Source organism: Nicotiana tomentosiformis, chromosome 5, assembly GCF_000390325.3.
Source record: "Nicotiana tomentosiformis chromosome 5, ASM39032v3, whole genome shotgun sequence".
Lineage (NCBI taxonomy): Eukaryota > Viridiplantae > Streptophyta > Magnoliopsida > Solanales > Solanaceae > Nicotiana > Nicotiana tomentosiformis.
Window position 1 is genome coordinate 21,871,630 of NC_090816.1, and position 17,043 is coordinate 21,888,672.

General features: G+C 33.3%; 1 protein-coding gene across 1 annotated transcript; it reads left to right on the forward strand.

The window, feature by feature from the left end:
• Positions 1 to 4,308: 4,308 nt before the first annotated feature.
• Positions 4,309 to 16,939, forward strand: LOC104087665 (uncharacterized). Its single transcript, XM_070202061.1, has 11 exons — positions 4,309 to 4,750; positions 5,395 to 5,459; positions 9,935 to 10,021; positions 11,083 to 11,502; positions 11,591 to 11,701; positions 12,795 to 12,942; positions 13,172 to 13,261; positions 14,710 to 14,764; positions 15,479 to 15,601; positions 15,991 to 16,047; positions 16,389 to 16,939. Exons 4-11 carry the CDS (start codon positions 11,306 to 11,308, stop codon positions 16,511 to 16,513), a joined length of 906 nt encoding a protein of 301 aa, XP_070058162.1. The 5' UTR covers positions 4,309 to 4,750; positions 5,395 to 5,459; positions 9,935 to 10,021; positions 11,083 to 11,305; the 3' UTR covers positions 16,514 to 16,939.
• Positions 16,940 to 17,043: the final 104 nt, after the last annotated feature.

Below are 17,043 nucleotides of genomic sequence, written 5' to 3' on the forward strand. Positions count from 1 at the left end.
TATATGCAATGAAAGATCAACTTTGTCTATTATATATACGGTGACACTAATATAGAGAAGAAATAATAAACTTGACAATAAACATATACGGTAGAACGCCGTTTGGTATTAAAATATTTAAGTATTCTTCTTGATAATAACTATTGGTATTATATTTTGCTGAGTCAAAAATAGAAAAATATTTTGTTTTTACTATAAAATTTTGCAATCAACCTTTTATTGAATTGATCAACATATTCATTTCTGTTAGCTAAGATGGCTTTTTAATTCTATCATGTGATTTGCACAAATTACGTTTTAATCTAATGATAGAAATATTTCTCTTATTAAATGCACTATTATTACCATTGCAATTGATAATCAAGTGTTTAGGCAGAACCAAATCATCTTTTATTGAATGATCTTATTCGTTTCCGACGCGAAGCAAGAAGACACTGAATACTGGATCTGTTCTTACTTTATATTTATTGTCAGTTGAATCTTTTCATTTGAGGCCAGAAGTATAACTTTGGCAAGCTAGCTTTTACACTCTCTGCTTTTGTCGATTTTGGAACTATTGGTAGTACTTGACATAAATTACCTCTCAAACTATTAATTTTTCACCAAACGGTTAATTAGAATCCAATGTATCTCTAGAACTCCATTTGATACTTAGCCATAAGTGTTTCATCCCATATTATCAATTTTGCTTTCCTTATAAATTTAGCACCAATGCTCTGCTTTGATATATTTGTGATGATTATTTAAATTGTTTGAAGAGGTATATCAAATCTAAAGTGGGTGGCCTCACAATAAAATCGTTGTTGGTACACCGCTTGCTATTATTGCTAATAGTGACATGCCTCTTGATATGATATTTGCAAGTAATGCATGACATAGAAATATTATTTCGATTCCGCCGGAGGCATCTACAAAGAATAATCCCGTTATAACAGAGTCGACTCTTTATAATATAGTCTTGAAAGCTTGTTATTGTTTAAGATTTAATTTTGATTGTACTTTCTCAAACACTTGTATATCATTTTGATTCTTAATAATATACTAACCTTTTTACTTTGTGTTCTAATGCTCTTTTTATGAAATAAATTTATGCACCCTAAGATGTTTTTTTAACTTGAATAAGAATCTTACTCTTATGATGAATTTAAAAAATGATTCAATTAGATTCTCTAGCTAAATAAATAATTAAAAGATTTAATTATTTGATTTTAACATAAAAAATAATTTATTCTATGTTGATTCAAATCTTAATATTAGTCCATCTCTTGTTTTGAATATTTAATCTTAATTATAATTTTATCCACCATAAATTTTATTTTCAAAGAGTAAAAAACTGATATGACATTTCATTTTTAGGTCTTTATGTCTGTAGAATCATTAGTGGTATTGACTCTTACCAACTATTTTTTTTCTCTTTCTCACACATTTATATTCTTAAATATTTTATTAGTTATTGTTTAATAATTAGGTATTTTTTAATATTACACGAAAAATTAATAAAAAAATATTATTTGAGTAGGAGAATAGTTCAAATATAATATAAAAATATATTATTGTGGGAGTATTTTCCCCCCTCAATTTCAACTCTTTATGCAGTTCATTTAATATTATTTTTATTTTTTCTTGGTATTGGACATTATGGAGTGGTAATGTATTGCCAATATGGAGGGTTCTTGTGAAATTGATTTTATTAAACCTTCCTACATATTTTTAATAAGAATTTAATAGATAAAATTTTATTAATTTTAAAATCTTAAATATTAAAAATTAGCATAGAAGGTATTGTAGTCCAATACGTTATTGCAGTTATGTCCTTTCCCTATGAGTTCTTTCGTTTAATATTTTAGGGCTATTTTGGTATATTAGTATTGTATTTATACTTCTATAATAATATAGGCTCTCCTTTTTAAATGGATTTGGACAATATAATACATTCTCAAATTAAATTAGTAATAGAACATTATAATACATTTTCAAATTAAATTAGTAATAGAAATTTTTAAGAGGTATGTCCTAAAAGTAATGGGACTAAAAATATTTACTTGTTCAATTTTAAATGAATTAGACATCCTGAAAGTAATTATACTAATATGATTCCTAAAAGTAATCATGTAGGATTTCTAACGTGTAATATTATGTTCTAAAACTAATAGGATTATAAGGCTAATATCTAGAATTTCGATTATGTCCTTTTATTATGCTTAATATTATAAGGTTAATTTTGTAAAATGACATTGTATTTATAATAATATAAATATAGATATAGATAACTTCGCTTAATTAATACAATGATTGATTGCATCATAAAACTCAACGCTAATATAAACTACGGCAAAGGGCCAAATATACCCCTATACTTTTGAAAATGGTCTAAGAATACCCCTCGTTATACTATTGGGCTATATATACCCTTCTCGTCATACTTTGGAACAAATATACCCTTATTTTGGATGGAGTGCCACGTGTTAGCACCAGATGAAAACGACCCATTTCTTTTTTTTACCCGATCCGTTTTAAAAAATCCACCACCCGACCCATTTTAAAATTCAGTTTTTTTAAAGCATATATTTTGTAAAAACTAGATTTTTTTTTGTAAAAACGGAAAAGAAAAAAAAAAAAGAAATTTGCAAAATATATATTTTTAAGTCTTTTCAGTTTTTTTAAAGTATTATTTTTGTAAAAACTGATTTTTTTTAAAAAAAATGCTTTAAAAACTGAAAAAAATATATTCTGTAAAAACTGGAAAAAAAAAAAAAGAAATTTGCAAAATATATATTTTTCAGTTTTATAAAATATTTTTTTTGTAAAAACAAAAAAAAAAGATTTTGTAAAATATTTTTATTTTTTTAAAACTAATGCATATGTAGTCCACTTCTTTCGGAGAGTTTTTTTTTTCTTTAGTTTTTTTAAAAAAATATATATTTTTTCAGTTTTTACAAAAATAAATACTTTTAAAAAACTGGAAAAAACTTAAAAATATATATTTTTCAAATTCCTTTTTTTTTCAATTTTTAAAGAATATATATTTTTCAGTTTTTAAAGCATTTTTAATTAAATATTTTTTTTTAGTTTTTACAAAAATAATACTTTAAAAAAACTGAAAAGACTTAAAAATATATATTTTGCAAATTCTTTTCTTTTTTCTTCAGTTTTTACAAAAAAAAATTCCCGTTTTTACAAAATATATGTTTTAAAAAATTTGAATTTTAAAACGGGTCGGGTGGTGGGTTTTTTAAAACGGATCGGTAAAAAAAGAAAGAAATTGGTCGTTTTCATCTAGTGCTGACACGTGGCACTCTATCCAAAATAACGGTATATTTGTTCCAAAGTATGACGGGAAGGGTATATATAATCCAATAGTATAATGAAGGTCATTCTTAGACCATTTTTGAAAGTAAAAGGGTATATTTGGCGGACGTATAAAATATTCACGTATATTTATTAACTATATAATAAGTTTGTTTTTGTTGCGACAAAGGGTATTGCGGTAATTAAATCACAAATGAGAGGGCTAATAGCAGTTCTATCTTACACTATCCTGTTCACTGGGACCACTTATGGTTCCACGTGTTTTTGGCTTCTTCTTTGTAAAATTTGTTAGCAAGTTTTACTGCTCATCTTCATTTCTCTCTCTCTCTTTTAATGAGAGAGTAATTGCACGTATACCAAGTCTCTATGCCATTTTCTGGTGCAATTTGAACCATAATGAAAAAGAATTATACGAAAAAGCAGGACGAAGGGACAAACATTAAATACGAAATGTAACTATTAACGTATAAAACTGACAGGAGTACATTATATCTGTAACTAACCAAAAGATTTAAGGGAATACTTTTTTAATAATTTCACTATTTACTATATTGTTGGTAAATTGGTCAACATCTTATCATCTGCTTTCAGACTGCAACCTTAATATTTCAACAAAATGGATATATGGTATATCTGGTTAGAAAATCAGCCATGGCCAATGGAAAAGTAAACAATTAGAAAAGATTATAATACTATCGTCATTACATACCAACATGGAGCTTTTGTACGGTGCATAAGGAGGGCTGTTTTATCCAAATTGGTTTTCAGCACGTATACTTTTTGGACGACACGTGTTTTGAATCTTCTCTTCTTTCTTCGTATTCATATTTCTAGAATTGTAGTTTCCCATTGCACTCTTTCTCCCTCTCTTATATGCGGGAATTAAATTTTTAAGGCACTTCAAAACTTATATAACTTTGTAAGACAAAAGTATTAAGAATGGAGTAAAAGGTCTGTGATTAGGATTAATAATATTATTTTTAAAATTCTCAAAGTTTTCTTATTTATAAAAAAGTCTCATCCTCCTCCACTCTCTATTCCTCCTCCCACTCCTCCCCTCCTCCTCTTCCCGCCACTCCTCCTCCTCCCCTTGTTCATCCATCTCACAACGCTCCTCTCTATTTCCGTCACTCCTAATCCTCAAACATTGAGAAAAAATATTTTAATTATGTAGAGAAATATTTCAAATATCTATTCAAATGTTTCAAACATTTGCACATATCTGTGGGGACATTTGAAATATCTGTGAAAAAAAGATCAATAAGAACAACACTAGAAAAAAAAAAAAGCAGAAGAAATATTCCGATGGATGTTTCAAACAACCCGGGGATGTTTCAAACAATTTGGAGATGTTTCAAACATTACGGAAGATGTTTCAAATATCCCTGTGGATGTTTCAGCAGAATACTCATTCATGGAGATGTCTCAAAATATCTCGAGGGTATTTTACAAAATACTTACTTTATAAAATTTCATATTTTTTTTCTTTTTCTCGTATATTTTAAATCACTAGAAGAAAAGAAAAAAAATAGAAAAAGAAGAATAAGATGAAAATGAGATGAAGAGGAAAAAAATAAAATGAAGAAGAAGAAGATGGCATGGACGAACTAGCGACAACAACAATGAAAGTTGAAGAGAGAGAGAAAAAAGTAAGGAGAAGAATGAGAGAATGAGGAAGAGAAAGAAGAAAGAAGAAAGAAGGAGAAGAAGAAGTAAAGAAAGAAGAAAGAAGAAAGAAGGAGAAGAAGAAGAAGTAAATAGAAAAAGAAGAGTGAAAAGGAAATTTGAAATAATTTGAACGAGTATGATTTTTTAAAAAATTTAAAAATTTTAATATTTAACCAGAATTTTTGTTATTTTTAATGTGACCCCGAACCCCTTTAATTACCCTTTAACTCATTTTTCCATTACCCTCTTACATCCTCTTCTTCCTGGCTTCTGATTTTTTTTTTTTCCTGAAATTTTACCTCTGCCCTCTTCGAATGGTATAGAAATTTATGATGGCTATTCTAGAACTACCTGTTCTTTAGCTCTTTTCTTAATTGATTCTACTTATCCATGTTCGAATTTCTTGGTTCTCTTCAGATTGCTTCAAAGGAAATTCTTTGAGAGGTCGTGATGTTTTAGAGATCAGGGCGGTCTGCAATGAGGTATTGTTCTAGAGATTTTGCCTTTCTCCATCGTTCTCCATGACGACTGGCCCCAATAGAAAAAAATAAATTTTATTGAAGGCAAAACACAATCCATTCCTTATGAACAATGGAAAGGAAGGAAGCCCAACTTGAATTATTTTAAAGTGTGGGGGTGTTTGGCAAAAGTGCAAGTTCCTAAACCCAAAAGGGTAAAGATAGGACCGAAAACCGTTGATTGTGTTTTCATAGGATATGCGACAAATAGTAAAGCATATCGATTTCTGGTTCATAAATCAGAAAATCCCGACATTCATAATAATACGGTTATAGAATCAGATAATGCTGAGTTTTTTGAAAATATATATCCGTATAAAAAGGAATGTGAGTCGTTTGGTGAAGGATCTAAACGACCTCGGGAAGAAACAAAAGAAAGTACATGTAATCAGGAGAATCCAAGACGTAGTAAACGTCAAAGAACGTCTACTTCATTTGGACCAGATTTTGTGACTTTCTTATTGGAGAATGAGCCTCAAACATTTAAAGAAGCTATGACTTCTTCGGAATCATTGTTTTGGAAAGAGGCAGTCAATAGTGAAATAGAATCCATATTGAACAACCATACATGGGAATTGGTTGATCTTCCTCCTGGAAATAAACCTTTGGGTTCTAAATGGATTTTTAAGAGAAAAATCAAAGATGATGGCACTATTGATAAATTCAAGGCAAGACTCGTAGTCAAAGGGTATAGACAACGAGAAGGTCTAGACTACTTTGATACATACTCTCCAGTTACAAGAATTACGTCCATACGGATGTTAGTAGCATTAGCTGCAGTATATGGTCTTGAAATTCATCAAATGGATGTTAAGACGGCCTTCTTAAATGGAGAGTTGGAGGAAGAAATTTACATGGAACAACCTGAAGGGTTTGTGGTTCCAGGTAAAGAAAAGAAAGTATGTAGACTTGTTAAGTCTCTTTACGGACTAAAACAAGCACCCAAACAATGGCATGCGAAATTTGACCAAACAATGTTGTCAAATGATTTTAAGATAAATGAATATGATAAATGTGTGTACATTAAAAATATTCCAAATCACATAGTCATTGTTTGCCTATATGTGGATGATATGCTGATAATGAGTAATGACATTGCCAACATAAATGCTACTAAGCGTATGCTCAATAACAAGTTTGATATGAAAGACTTAGGAGTTGCTGATTTAATTCTGGGAATTAAGATCCATAAGATTCCTCAAGGTCTGGCATTGTCACAATCTCATTATATTAAGACAGTACTTGAAAAATTCAAACACTTGGGCTTTAAAGTTACAAAGACTCTAATTGACGTGAATCTTGCATTAGCAAAGAATAAAGGCCAAAGCATATCACAATTGGATTATACTCGTGTGTTGGGATGCTTAATGTATATCATGAATTGTACACGACCAGATATAGCTTGTGCTATAAGAAAACTGAGTCGATATACGAGCAATCCATTTATGGACTTAAACAAGCACCCAAACAATGGCATGCCAAATTCGACCAAACAATGTTGGCAAGTGGGTTTAAAATCAACGAGTGCGACAAATGTGTTTACATTAAAAACACTCCAGGTCACGAAGTCATTGTTTGTTTATATGTTGATAATGAGCAAAAACATGGCAGATATAAATGCTACTAAGCGCATGTTGGCTAGCAAATTCGATATGAAAGACTTAGGAGTTGCTGATGTGATCTTAGAAATCAGAATTCACAAGACTCCACAAGGTCTAGCATTATCACAGTCTCACTACATTGAAAAGGTACTTGACAAGTTCAAATATTTGGATTTCAAAATTGCCAAGACTCCAATTGACGTGAGTTATGCACTTCAAAAGAAGGAAGGTGAAAGTGACTCACAATTGGATTATGCAAGAGTATTGGAAAGTTTGATGTATATCATGAATTGTACACGACCAGATATAGTATGTGCTATTAATAAACTGAGTCGGTTTACAAGTAATCCCAATCACATACATTGGATGGCAATGAAACGAGTTTTGGGGTATCTCAAACATACCCAAAATTACGCTTTGCATTATAACAAATATCCTCTGTGATCGAGGGATATAGTGATGCAAATTGGATCACTGGATCATCTGAAGTTAAATCCACGAGTGGATATGTTTTCACAATTGGGGGTGGAGCAGTGTCTTGGAAATCATCCAAACAAACGTACATCGCCCGTTCTACAATGGAATCTGAATTCATAGCTTTAGATAAGGCCGGTGAAGAAGCTAAATGGCTCCGGAATTTCTTGGAAGATATTCCATTTTGGCCCAAACCTTTGGCACCTATTTGTATACATTGTGATAGTCAAGCGGCAATAGACAGGGCAGGGAGCGTTATGTATAACGAAAAATCTCGTAATATACGACGGAGACATAATACCGTTAGACAACTACTCTCTAGTGGTGTTATCACAATTGACTACATGAAGTCAAGAGATAACGTGTCGGATCCACTTACAAAAAGCCTATCTAGAGAGGCAGTTGAAAGATCATCAAAGGGAATAGGGTTAAGGTCTAGGACAAGTCATCATGACGGTAACTCTACCTAGCAGACTAGAGATCCCACGAGCTAGGTTCAAAGAGATCAAACAAAGTTATGAATGACGGTTCAACATTGTCAAATAACTCAACCCATTCTCGTGATGAAGACAATGTTCAGAAATCGAGGTAAAGTATTAAGGCTTTTTGATGAGTCAACAAAGCTTAAAGGTTTTTTAATGATTTGCTAAGTCTAGCAGGATATGATCAGATAGTGTGTCTATAGGATTACACGTTTAGAAATCACCTATGTGAGTGTGAAGTGTAAGCCGCTTCAAGGGGAATGAAAGTAAAGGCCCATTCTCTAAGCACTCATGAAATCAGGCGCTGTTCATGGCTGAAACGAACACAACCGTGAGAACCATATATGGTTAAGGATTGATTGTGTGACTTATGTTGTTTAGGTATACAACAAAGCTCGACGGTTCAAAGATATCAAATCTACCGATTGACCGAGTATATCCGATATAAGTTCACTACGGAAAGTTCAAAGGGAAACCTACTTATCCAGATGCAAATAATTCTTGCCTGTAAAACACACACGCGTCCGTGCATTCCTTTATTTTATAGCCATTCCCCATTCATGTGGGGGATTGTTGGGATTTTAAGCTTGTGTAGCTTAAAGAAGGTGAATGAGAAATTGAGGGAAAATGAAATATTTGAGTTTCCCTTGGGAAAGAGACATTGTCCCATATCGGAGAAAGAAAAGACTTTTGATGGGTATATATATAATTGCACTTCTTCTAGCTCTTAAAGAGTTAAGAAAAAGGCAAGCCTCGTGCCGTCGTCGTCGCTCGCACGGCTTCGGCTTCGGCTTCGGCTTCGGCTTCGGATTTGGTCAAAGATTGATTGATTAATCTTTTTGGACAAAATTTCTTTCAATTATTTATTTAATTAATTAAATAATTAATGAAAAATTCAATCCGGAACCCGCGACCCAGTTCGGTCAGGCCCGTTTTCTTTCCCGGATTATTTTAAATATATTTTTCCCGCAATATTTCAAACACCCCTTTTCCACCAGCCATGGCTGTTTCTGAAAGATTGCAAACCTTTTCAGAATCAATGCCAGCAACTCTATAAATAGAGTTTGAATCCCAAAATCTTTCCTTACGAAATTTTCTGAGCTTCTTCTTCTTCTTCTTCTGCACAATATTTTTCAGTGTGTTTTACAACCATTGAGTGGTTCGCAGCTCATCAGAGTTTTGATACCAATACACTGGTGAATTAAATCGTTCTATCCTGGGAGGATATATTCCAGCACCTTGAGGGGAATAATTTCCTTAAGGACACACTGTGTATTCAGTGGGCTCGATTTATTCCTATACTGTTTTTTGTTTTCCAGAATCTATTTCGTTAAACAAGTATTACTAACTTTCTGTTTTATTTTTTTTTCTTTCAGAAAATTTAATTGTTTATTACAGCAATACAGAATAATAACAGATGATGCATCGTGGTATCGAAGTGGAGAATTTTAAGGAAATTTATAAGGATATAGTCATTGCAAAAGAACATTCAATTCTACATGAACTTGGTGTTTAAAAAATTGGAAACTAAATATTTGGTAAACCTCATGTTCGTAGATATGCCGCACCAGTAGTAAAGTATAATAGCACGTCCTGTGATTTAAGATATAATTCAGTTCTCTTTCTAAATCTGTTTGTAAGAATAGGAATTACCATTGTTGATCATAAAGTATTTGACGGAGTCTTTACCTTAGTCTGCTTGAAATAATAGGGATTTATGGTCTCATAAAAAATCGTCTTATTATATCCTCCCCTCGATTAGTATTCCTTTATGTTGCTTTTACTGGGGTGTGAAATAAGGATTTAATATTTTAGCCAAGAAAGAAGGAGAACGTATGAGACTGCAACAACTTTATCTGATATTAATTCTTGTTGTTAGCAGGGAATGAAGGTACATCCATTTTACGTGATGTGCTCGTCTCTTACCAGAGTTTTTGCATCCTTCTTCCCACAACAAGACATAATGAAGGTAGAAAATATCCTGAATCAAACTACCACCATGTGTGAGCATGCCTAGGAATGGCTAAATCTTCTGTTGTCTGCCGAATGTTTTATTAAATTTGCCATTCCGAAGAGCAACATATGTAGGGGTAACACGAGAACCTACTTAAGTCTTTAAATCAATTTTTTCTTTTCTTTAACTGTATCTTTTTCTTTATAGCTCTAAAGTCGTGTAAATTATTTTCTGCCAAGCAACTAAATCATATGCATGCCTCCTGGGCCTTATTAAAAATATTTTTGGCATTTTTCTTTGCAGCAACATTTAGATAAAATGGAGGATTCATATTTTATTTATTTCAACTTACAAAACTCATATGTTTTTAGCTTTGTGATTTATGCATTCTCAGTTTGCTATTGTTATTCACCAAAAAAGAATATTCTACAATTATTGTTCTTAAGAAGAACTTATATTTGCATGAGCTTATTCAAAAGTAAAAATATTATGTAGAATGACAGATAAAAAACAGGATTATGATTGAGGCGCGAGATGCAAATAAAAGAAGAATTAATATGTATCAATATTTTGAATTAATTAGATATAGCGAAAAGTTTTAGACTATTGAGTTATTATGTCATCCTAACAGTAGTAATTCTTTTGCAAGGTAAAGTTGTAAAGTAGCTTTAGTTGATTATATGACGCAATTTTATAACTATTTGCTTATAAAGTATCATAAATACTTGGTGAACTGCTGCCTAAACCAAAACTTTGTGGGAATTGACTCATTTATTTATGAAACTGGAGATGAATGAGTGAAGCATAATTTTAATGGCAATTCTAATATGGTTTCGTGTCATTTAATATGCAAGGAACCTGCAGCGTATGAGCACGTATTATATGTTCTTATTTCTTGTTGTGAGTAATGATGTGTATTGTAGTCCTCGAAGAGATTGTCCACCCAAATCTACTACATGCTTTATAATATTAATTTATTCTATGGCTTTTAAAGGTGTTAGTGTTACAAAATCATGGAGCCTCTGCTTCTATTTTGATTTGGGGACTACATGTGTCAACTTTTTGTATACATGCAGGACCATATCTGTTAAGTGGTATATAGTAAGGACCAAAATAATCCATCCCTTATACATTAAGGACCATTTTGATCATTTTCTTGTTCTTTGAAATCACTGTTGCGTGTCTGAAAACTGTTGCGGGTCGGAAAAACGGTTAATAGAGGACCGCCATAAGAGAAATCACAGAGAGCTAATTAGAGCTTGACCCATTGACCCAATTGGCTCACCCAGCTTATTCCATATGTTCACTTCTCGACTGACTGCCTCCAGTTTGCGACTTGTACGTTGCCGCATCTTTTCTCTTCCTTCACCCCCTTTGACATCCTTTCTCTCTTCTTCTCTGCTCTGTGGTTTCCCTACTTTAACTTCTTCAATGGACAACACGGGTTTCCACAAACCTTCTTCATCCTCCTCTGCCTTTGCTCATTCCAATCGAAGGTAAAATGTTTTCTTCTTCTTTTGCTGAATAATTCTCTGTAGAGTTTCAATCTTGAATTAGAAAATTATGGTTCTGAATCAATGGCAGCGGTGGTAGAGGAAGAGGGAGAGGATGGGACAATAACGAAAGATCAGGAGCCCGTGGCGGTGCTGCTGCCAGCTCCGGCAAAGATAAAATTGATGCTCTTGGGAGACTCTTGTATGTATATCACTTTGTATTTCTTCTTTCGGGCTTTTGGTATTGATCTTTTTTATTACGTGACACCATGGTAGTCAATTAATTAACTAAGCCTTAATTCCAAATTAGTTGAGTGCGCTATATGAATCATCTGTTTACATTTCCTTCTATTGAGGTCAGATGCCAATGATTTCAGTAATTCATGTAGATACAGTATCCTTAGACAAGTTGGGTTCCTCTGATGGTAAGTGCCCTCCAATTCCAACCAAGAGGTTGTGAGTTCGAGTCACCCCAAGAGCAAGGTGGGGAGTTCTTGGAGGGAAGGATGCCGAGGGTCTATTGGAAACAGTAGGGGTAAGGTCTGCGTACACACTACCCTCCCCAGACCCCACTAGTGGGATTATACTGAGTTGTTGTTGTTGTTGTTGTTGTTGTATGTAGATACAATATTCTCCTTCTTGGGACACATGATAGTAAAATAAATTCAATCAGTCAATCAACAGAACGGTAATCCCGATTAGTTGGCTTTGTTTTCATGAATCCTCTCTACCCAATTTTGCTTTATTTGGGACCTTCATTTTTCGCCAAGGGGAGCCTTGGCGTAACTAATAAAGTTGCTTCCATGTGATTAGGAGGTCACGGGTTCGAGCCGTGGAAACAGCCTCTTGCAGAAATGCAGGGTAAGACTGCATACAATAGACCCTTGTGGTGCGGCCTTTCCCCGGACCCGCGCATAGCGGGGGTTTAGTGCACCGGGATTCCCTTATTATTCGAAGATTCATAATGATTCTTAGATAGACCATTTTACACTTCAACTTAAAGCGATCCTCTTCCTTTATCCTGGTTTGGGACCAGCAATGCTTTGCGAAACTCAGGGGGAGGGGGAGTTAATAAAAGAAAAAATAATACTTAGATAAATTTTGTCTACCCATGACGATCATTGGAAGTGATTAGTTCCAGGCTTCTAGGTATTATAATGGTATGTACATACTGTAGTGTTTGAAACTATAGTAAATACCAATTGTCACTTGCTTTAAACTTTCTAAGTTATCTTATAAAAAACAAAATTTTGTCTTAAATTAAATATGATATCTCGAATATTCTGTAATGTTAGGACACGCATTTTGCGGCACATGGCCTCTGAGCTAAACTTGAGTATGAGGAATGATGGGTATGTGAAGGTGCAGGATCTGTTAAAGCTCAACTTAAAAACATTTGCGAATGTCCCATTGAGGTCACACACAATTGATGATGTCAAAGAGGTTAGTTATGCGAAGCCTTGTGCACCTTAATTTGTTGCTTCCATTTCTTGTATGAGGTTGGCGAAAAGTCAGATTTGTCTATTCCTTGGATTGTAAATGGTTCTCGAGTCAATTTCGTTGAAAAAGATTGATACCTTCTGGTCCTAACTGGAAAACAGATGCTGGCTTTTCATTGAATGAACTTCCTTTCACTCAATTGAGTGAACTGGTTTCCATTGTTTTCTTATAGGCAGTGCGGAAGGATAATAAGCAAAGATTCGGCCTGTTGGAAGAGAATGGAGAACTTCTGATACGTGCTAACCAGGGCCACACAGTAAAGGTACGTACTCTTCTTAAAGTGGAATAATGTTATTTCTTTTTCTATTTCAAGCAGAATCATGTTGGATTAGTCTGTCAATAAATTTGGCCATTCAGAGGGTGTTCCAGTCTTCACGATAGCTGGACAAATTCGTGAACTTTTCATGAATGAAGAGGTAAAGTCTCAATATGTTTGGAGATGAGAAGAGAAAGAGAAGGAGAAAGAAAGACTGGAAAGTGAGAGATTCAAAGTGGATTTTCATTCAATTCATGCAGTTTAGAAAGTGTGTTAAGGAGTCCCTACAAGCATACTTCATTTAGTGCAAGCTATTACACCCTTATTGTTCCTAATAATAATGAAACACTATTATTAGATTCTCAGTGCATCCATATCTTACTCATAAACCACTACGCCTCAGTCCCAAAGAAGTTGGGGCCAGCTATATGATCCTCAATTACTGTGTTTCTTTATTTAATTTATCTCAGGCCAACATTATACAAAATAAAAATTAATTCTCTATATATTTTGTATTACAAATGAAACACTATCATGAAACTCTCAGTGCATCAGTATGTTACTCATGATTCTAGAAGTTCCAATTTCATCTTTTCGTTATTGAAAAGGTATCTCATGATATGCAGACCATTCCAATATGTGTTTTTCCCTTGTATGATAAACTAAAGTAATGCTGTAGCAGATATCCAATAGACTTCTGGGGCACACAAGTTAGCAGTATCATCGTTAGTAGCTGAAAATTATTTTGTTCCAATGGAGGGGACTCCAATGTTCTTTGTTGTTCGTCTTCTTTATTCTGAACATGGTTGACATCAAAATTACTCTTGTATAACTAGATCTAGCTTCTTCTCGTTTACTGAGTATGTCAAATATTTATTCTTTTTAAGTTTTGCACAACTATGTCCATGCCTTTTCTGTTCTTTTGAACATAGTTGATGCCCGGTATTTAGTTCTTTCTATTTTTATAGACTTCTGGGGCACACAAGTTAGCAGTATCATCGTTAGTAGCTGAAAATTATTTTGTTCCAATGGAGGGGACTCCAATGTTCTTTGTTGTTCTTCTTCTTTATTCTGAACAAGGTTGACATAAAAATTACTCTTGTATAACTAGATCTAGCTTCTTCTTCTCGTTTACTGTGTATGTCAAATATTTATTCTTTTTAAGTTTTGCACAACTATGTCCATGCTTTTTCTGTTCTTTTGAACATAGTTGATGTCCAGTATTTAGTTCTTTCTATTTTTTATGACTAGATCCAATCTGGCTGGCATTTATGTTTTATTCTTGTAGAAACTTCAAATGAACAACAGTTGTCTTCTTCAATGTCAACTATACTATATTCATTTACAAATTCCAACACTGCAAATGAAAATAACGTATATGTGCCCTTTACCCAATATCAATTCATAATCTTTTGAGTTGGCAATTTTTTCTAAGTTTTTATGTCTCTTAGCAGATAGTTGAAACTGAGAGCTTATTGAAACCGATCCTTTCAGCTGACGAAGTTTTAGGTATAGTGAATTTTGTGCATTTAATAACTTACAAAATACTACTAGTTGGAATATTTCTTTTTTCATAGGAAAAATCACTCTTATTTGGAGTCTGTCTGGGCTACTATTTGAACTGTTTTATACATTCTAAGCACCCTGTTCAACATCATGGGAGTGGGGGTTGATTGGTCATAGGGATAAAAGGAATAAATTTGGATCTTGCTCAATGTCAAACTGCGATGTATTCCTTCTATCACAACTTGACTCACTGTCAAATATTTAAATTGTTGATAATTTTCCTGGAAAGATCTTGCTTTTACCAATGTAGTAGCAGATACTAAAGTCTGAGTAATTTTCTTTTGTATAAAGTGCTAAAATCTGAGTATTAATGTTAATAAACGTATAATGTAAGAGTACAAAAATTCAGTGTTTCATTTTCAAATTCTCATTTTATATATTGTAATATCAACTAGAAAAGGGGTGATCCGGAACTCAATACATGTATAATGTAAGTTCAGAAAACTCTTCAAGTTTCATTTTTAGGTTCTTGTTTTCAAGATTGTAATACCAACACAAAAATGGGTGGACTTGACCTCAATTCATTAAGTGTGTCTACAAATTGAGAACACTTCCTCATCTCGTGCCGAACAACAATTTTTATATCAATGTCCCCTGGGTCTTACTTGAGAATTTTCTGTCTCTGATGTTTTGGTTTTCATTTGTGGGAATATGCAGTTTGTGTGCATGGCACTTACAAGAAGAATTTGGAATCAATTTTGGAGCATGGACTCAAACGGATGAAAAGGTTACATGTTCATTTCTCATGTGGCTTGCCAACAGATGGGGAGGTAATTAGTGGTAAGATATCTTTTAGAATCTTGTATCTGTTGCTATTTTCACAATTTAGAAATTCATTGTATTTCATGCTAATGTCATAAATCCACTTGCACTGATTACTTTCTCATGGCATGAGTAATCCCTGTAACATACAAATTTCTCAACTGTACCATCAAAGATACAGTAGTTGATCTAGTAGAATCCTGACATGGTGCATTTCCAAGAATCATTCCCTGCGATTTCTTACTTCTTGTGCTTTCGGATCCCATGTGCGAACTTATGCATCATTGTTTATCTTTGACCTTCTGTATCTTCCTTATCAGCAACGGACTCTTGCTTTTAGACAGTTCACATGAACTTCAATATACTTGGTTTTCTTGGGTAACTGAATAATCTTTTTCTCTGACCAGGAATGAGGCGAGATGTTAATGTCCTCATCTTTCTTGATGTGAGAAGAGCTCTGGAAGGTAATTGTTTTGATTATGTGACTCTAGTCAAGTTTTTCTAAAGTATTATCATAATTCCAATAAAATGGAATCAAATAAGGTATTAGGTAGAGACTGAACATATTAGAACTTATAATCGGTTCTCAAGAAATAAGTAATATCTGCAGTGAGATGACAGGAAACAATGTTCTAACTTTTTGTATACAGAGTGAAGTCTTAGCTTCTTTTATATATTCTTTCTAGATTCAAACACTAACCTCGAAATCACAAAGAGAACATATTCATAATTTGATAGTTGTGAAAGTGATGAAAATTCAAAAATCCTACTTTTCCCTGTTTCTCACTGTTATGCATTGTTTCAGATGGGATGAAGCTTTATATCTCAGACAACAGAGTTATCTTGACGGTGGGATTTGATGGTGCGGTGCCTGTGAAGTATTTTGAGAAAGTAGAATCATGGCCAGATAGAAAACCTTTGCCATTATAAATTGGAATATGTCACTTTTTTCCTTCATTCCCTTTTGCATCCTTCTTTCTTCTTACTCCCTTGCACTGCACCTACCCTTCCACTCCCTGGAGAAAAAAGAAGGAAAAGAAATTTGTAGCAGGTCATAATGCTCTTTGTTTTTTGCTGTTTTCCTTAGTATTACCCCCTTTTCCACCATGAGTTTTAATCTGACTATCATTGTGATTTGATTACTAATTTTATTGTATTTTTCCTCAAAAAGGAAAAGAATATTAGTGAAATGGAGGACTTGAGGTCTGAGCAAACGAAGGCTAACATCCCTTTTGAAAAATGAAATGAAAGATGATTTGTTGCACGTATATTCTTTTCAATGTATTTCTGGAAGAACAGACAAGTAGATCCTTTTGAATCAGATATGAGACTTAACTATGACTAGTTTGGTGAACAGACGCATCTGCACTGAAGCTTTGATATACAGTTAAACTTTTCTATAATAGTCTAGTTTGTTCCTGATATTTTTGGAATTATAATACAGCATGAAATTTGGTTCC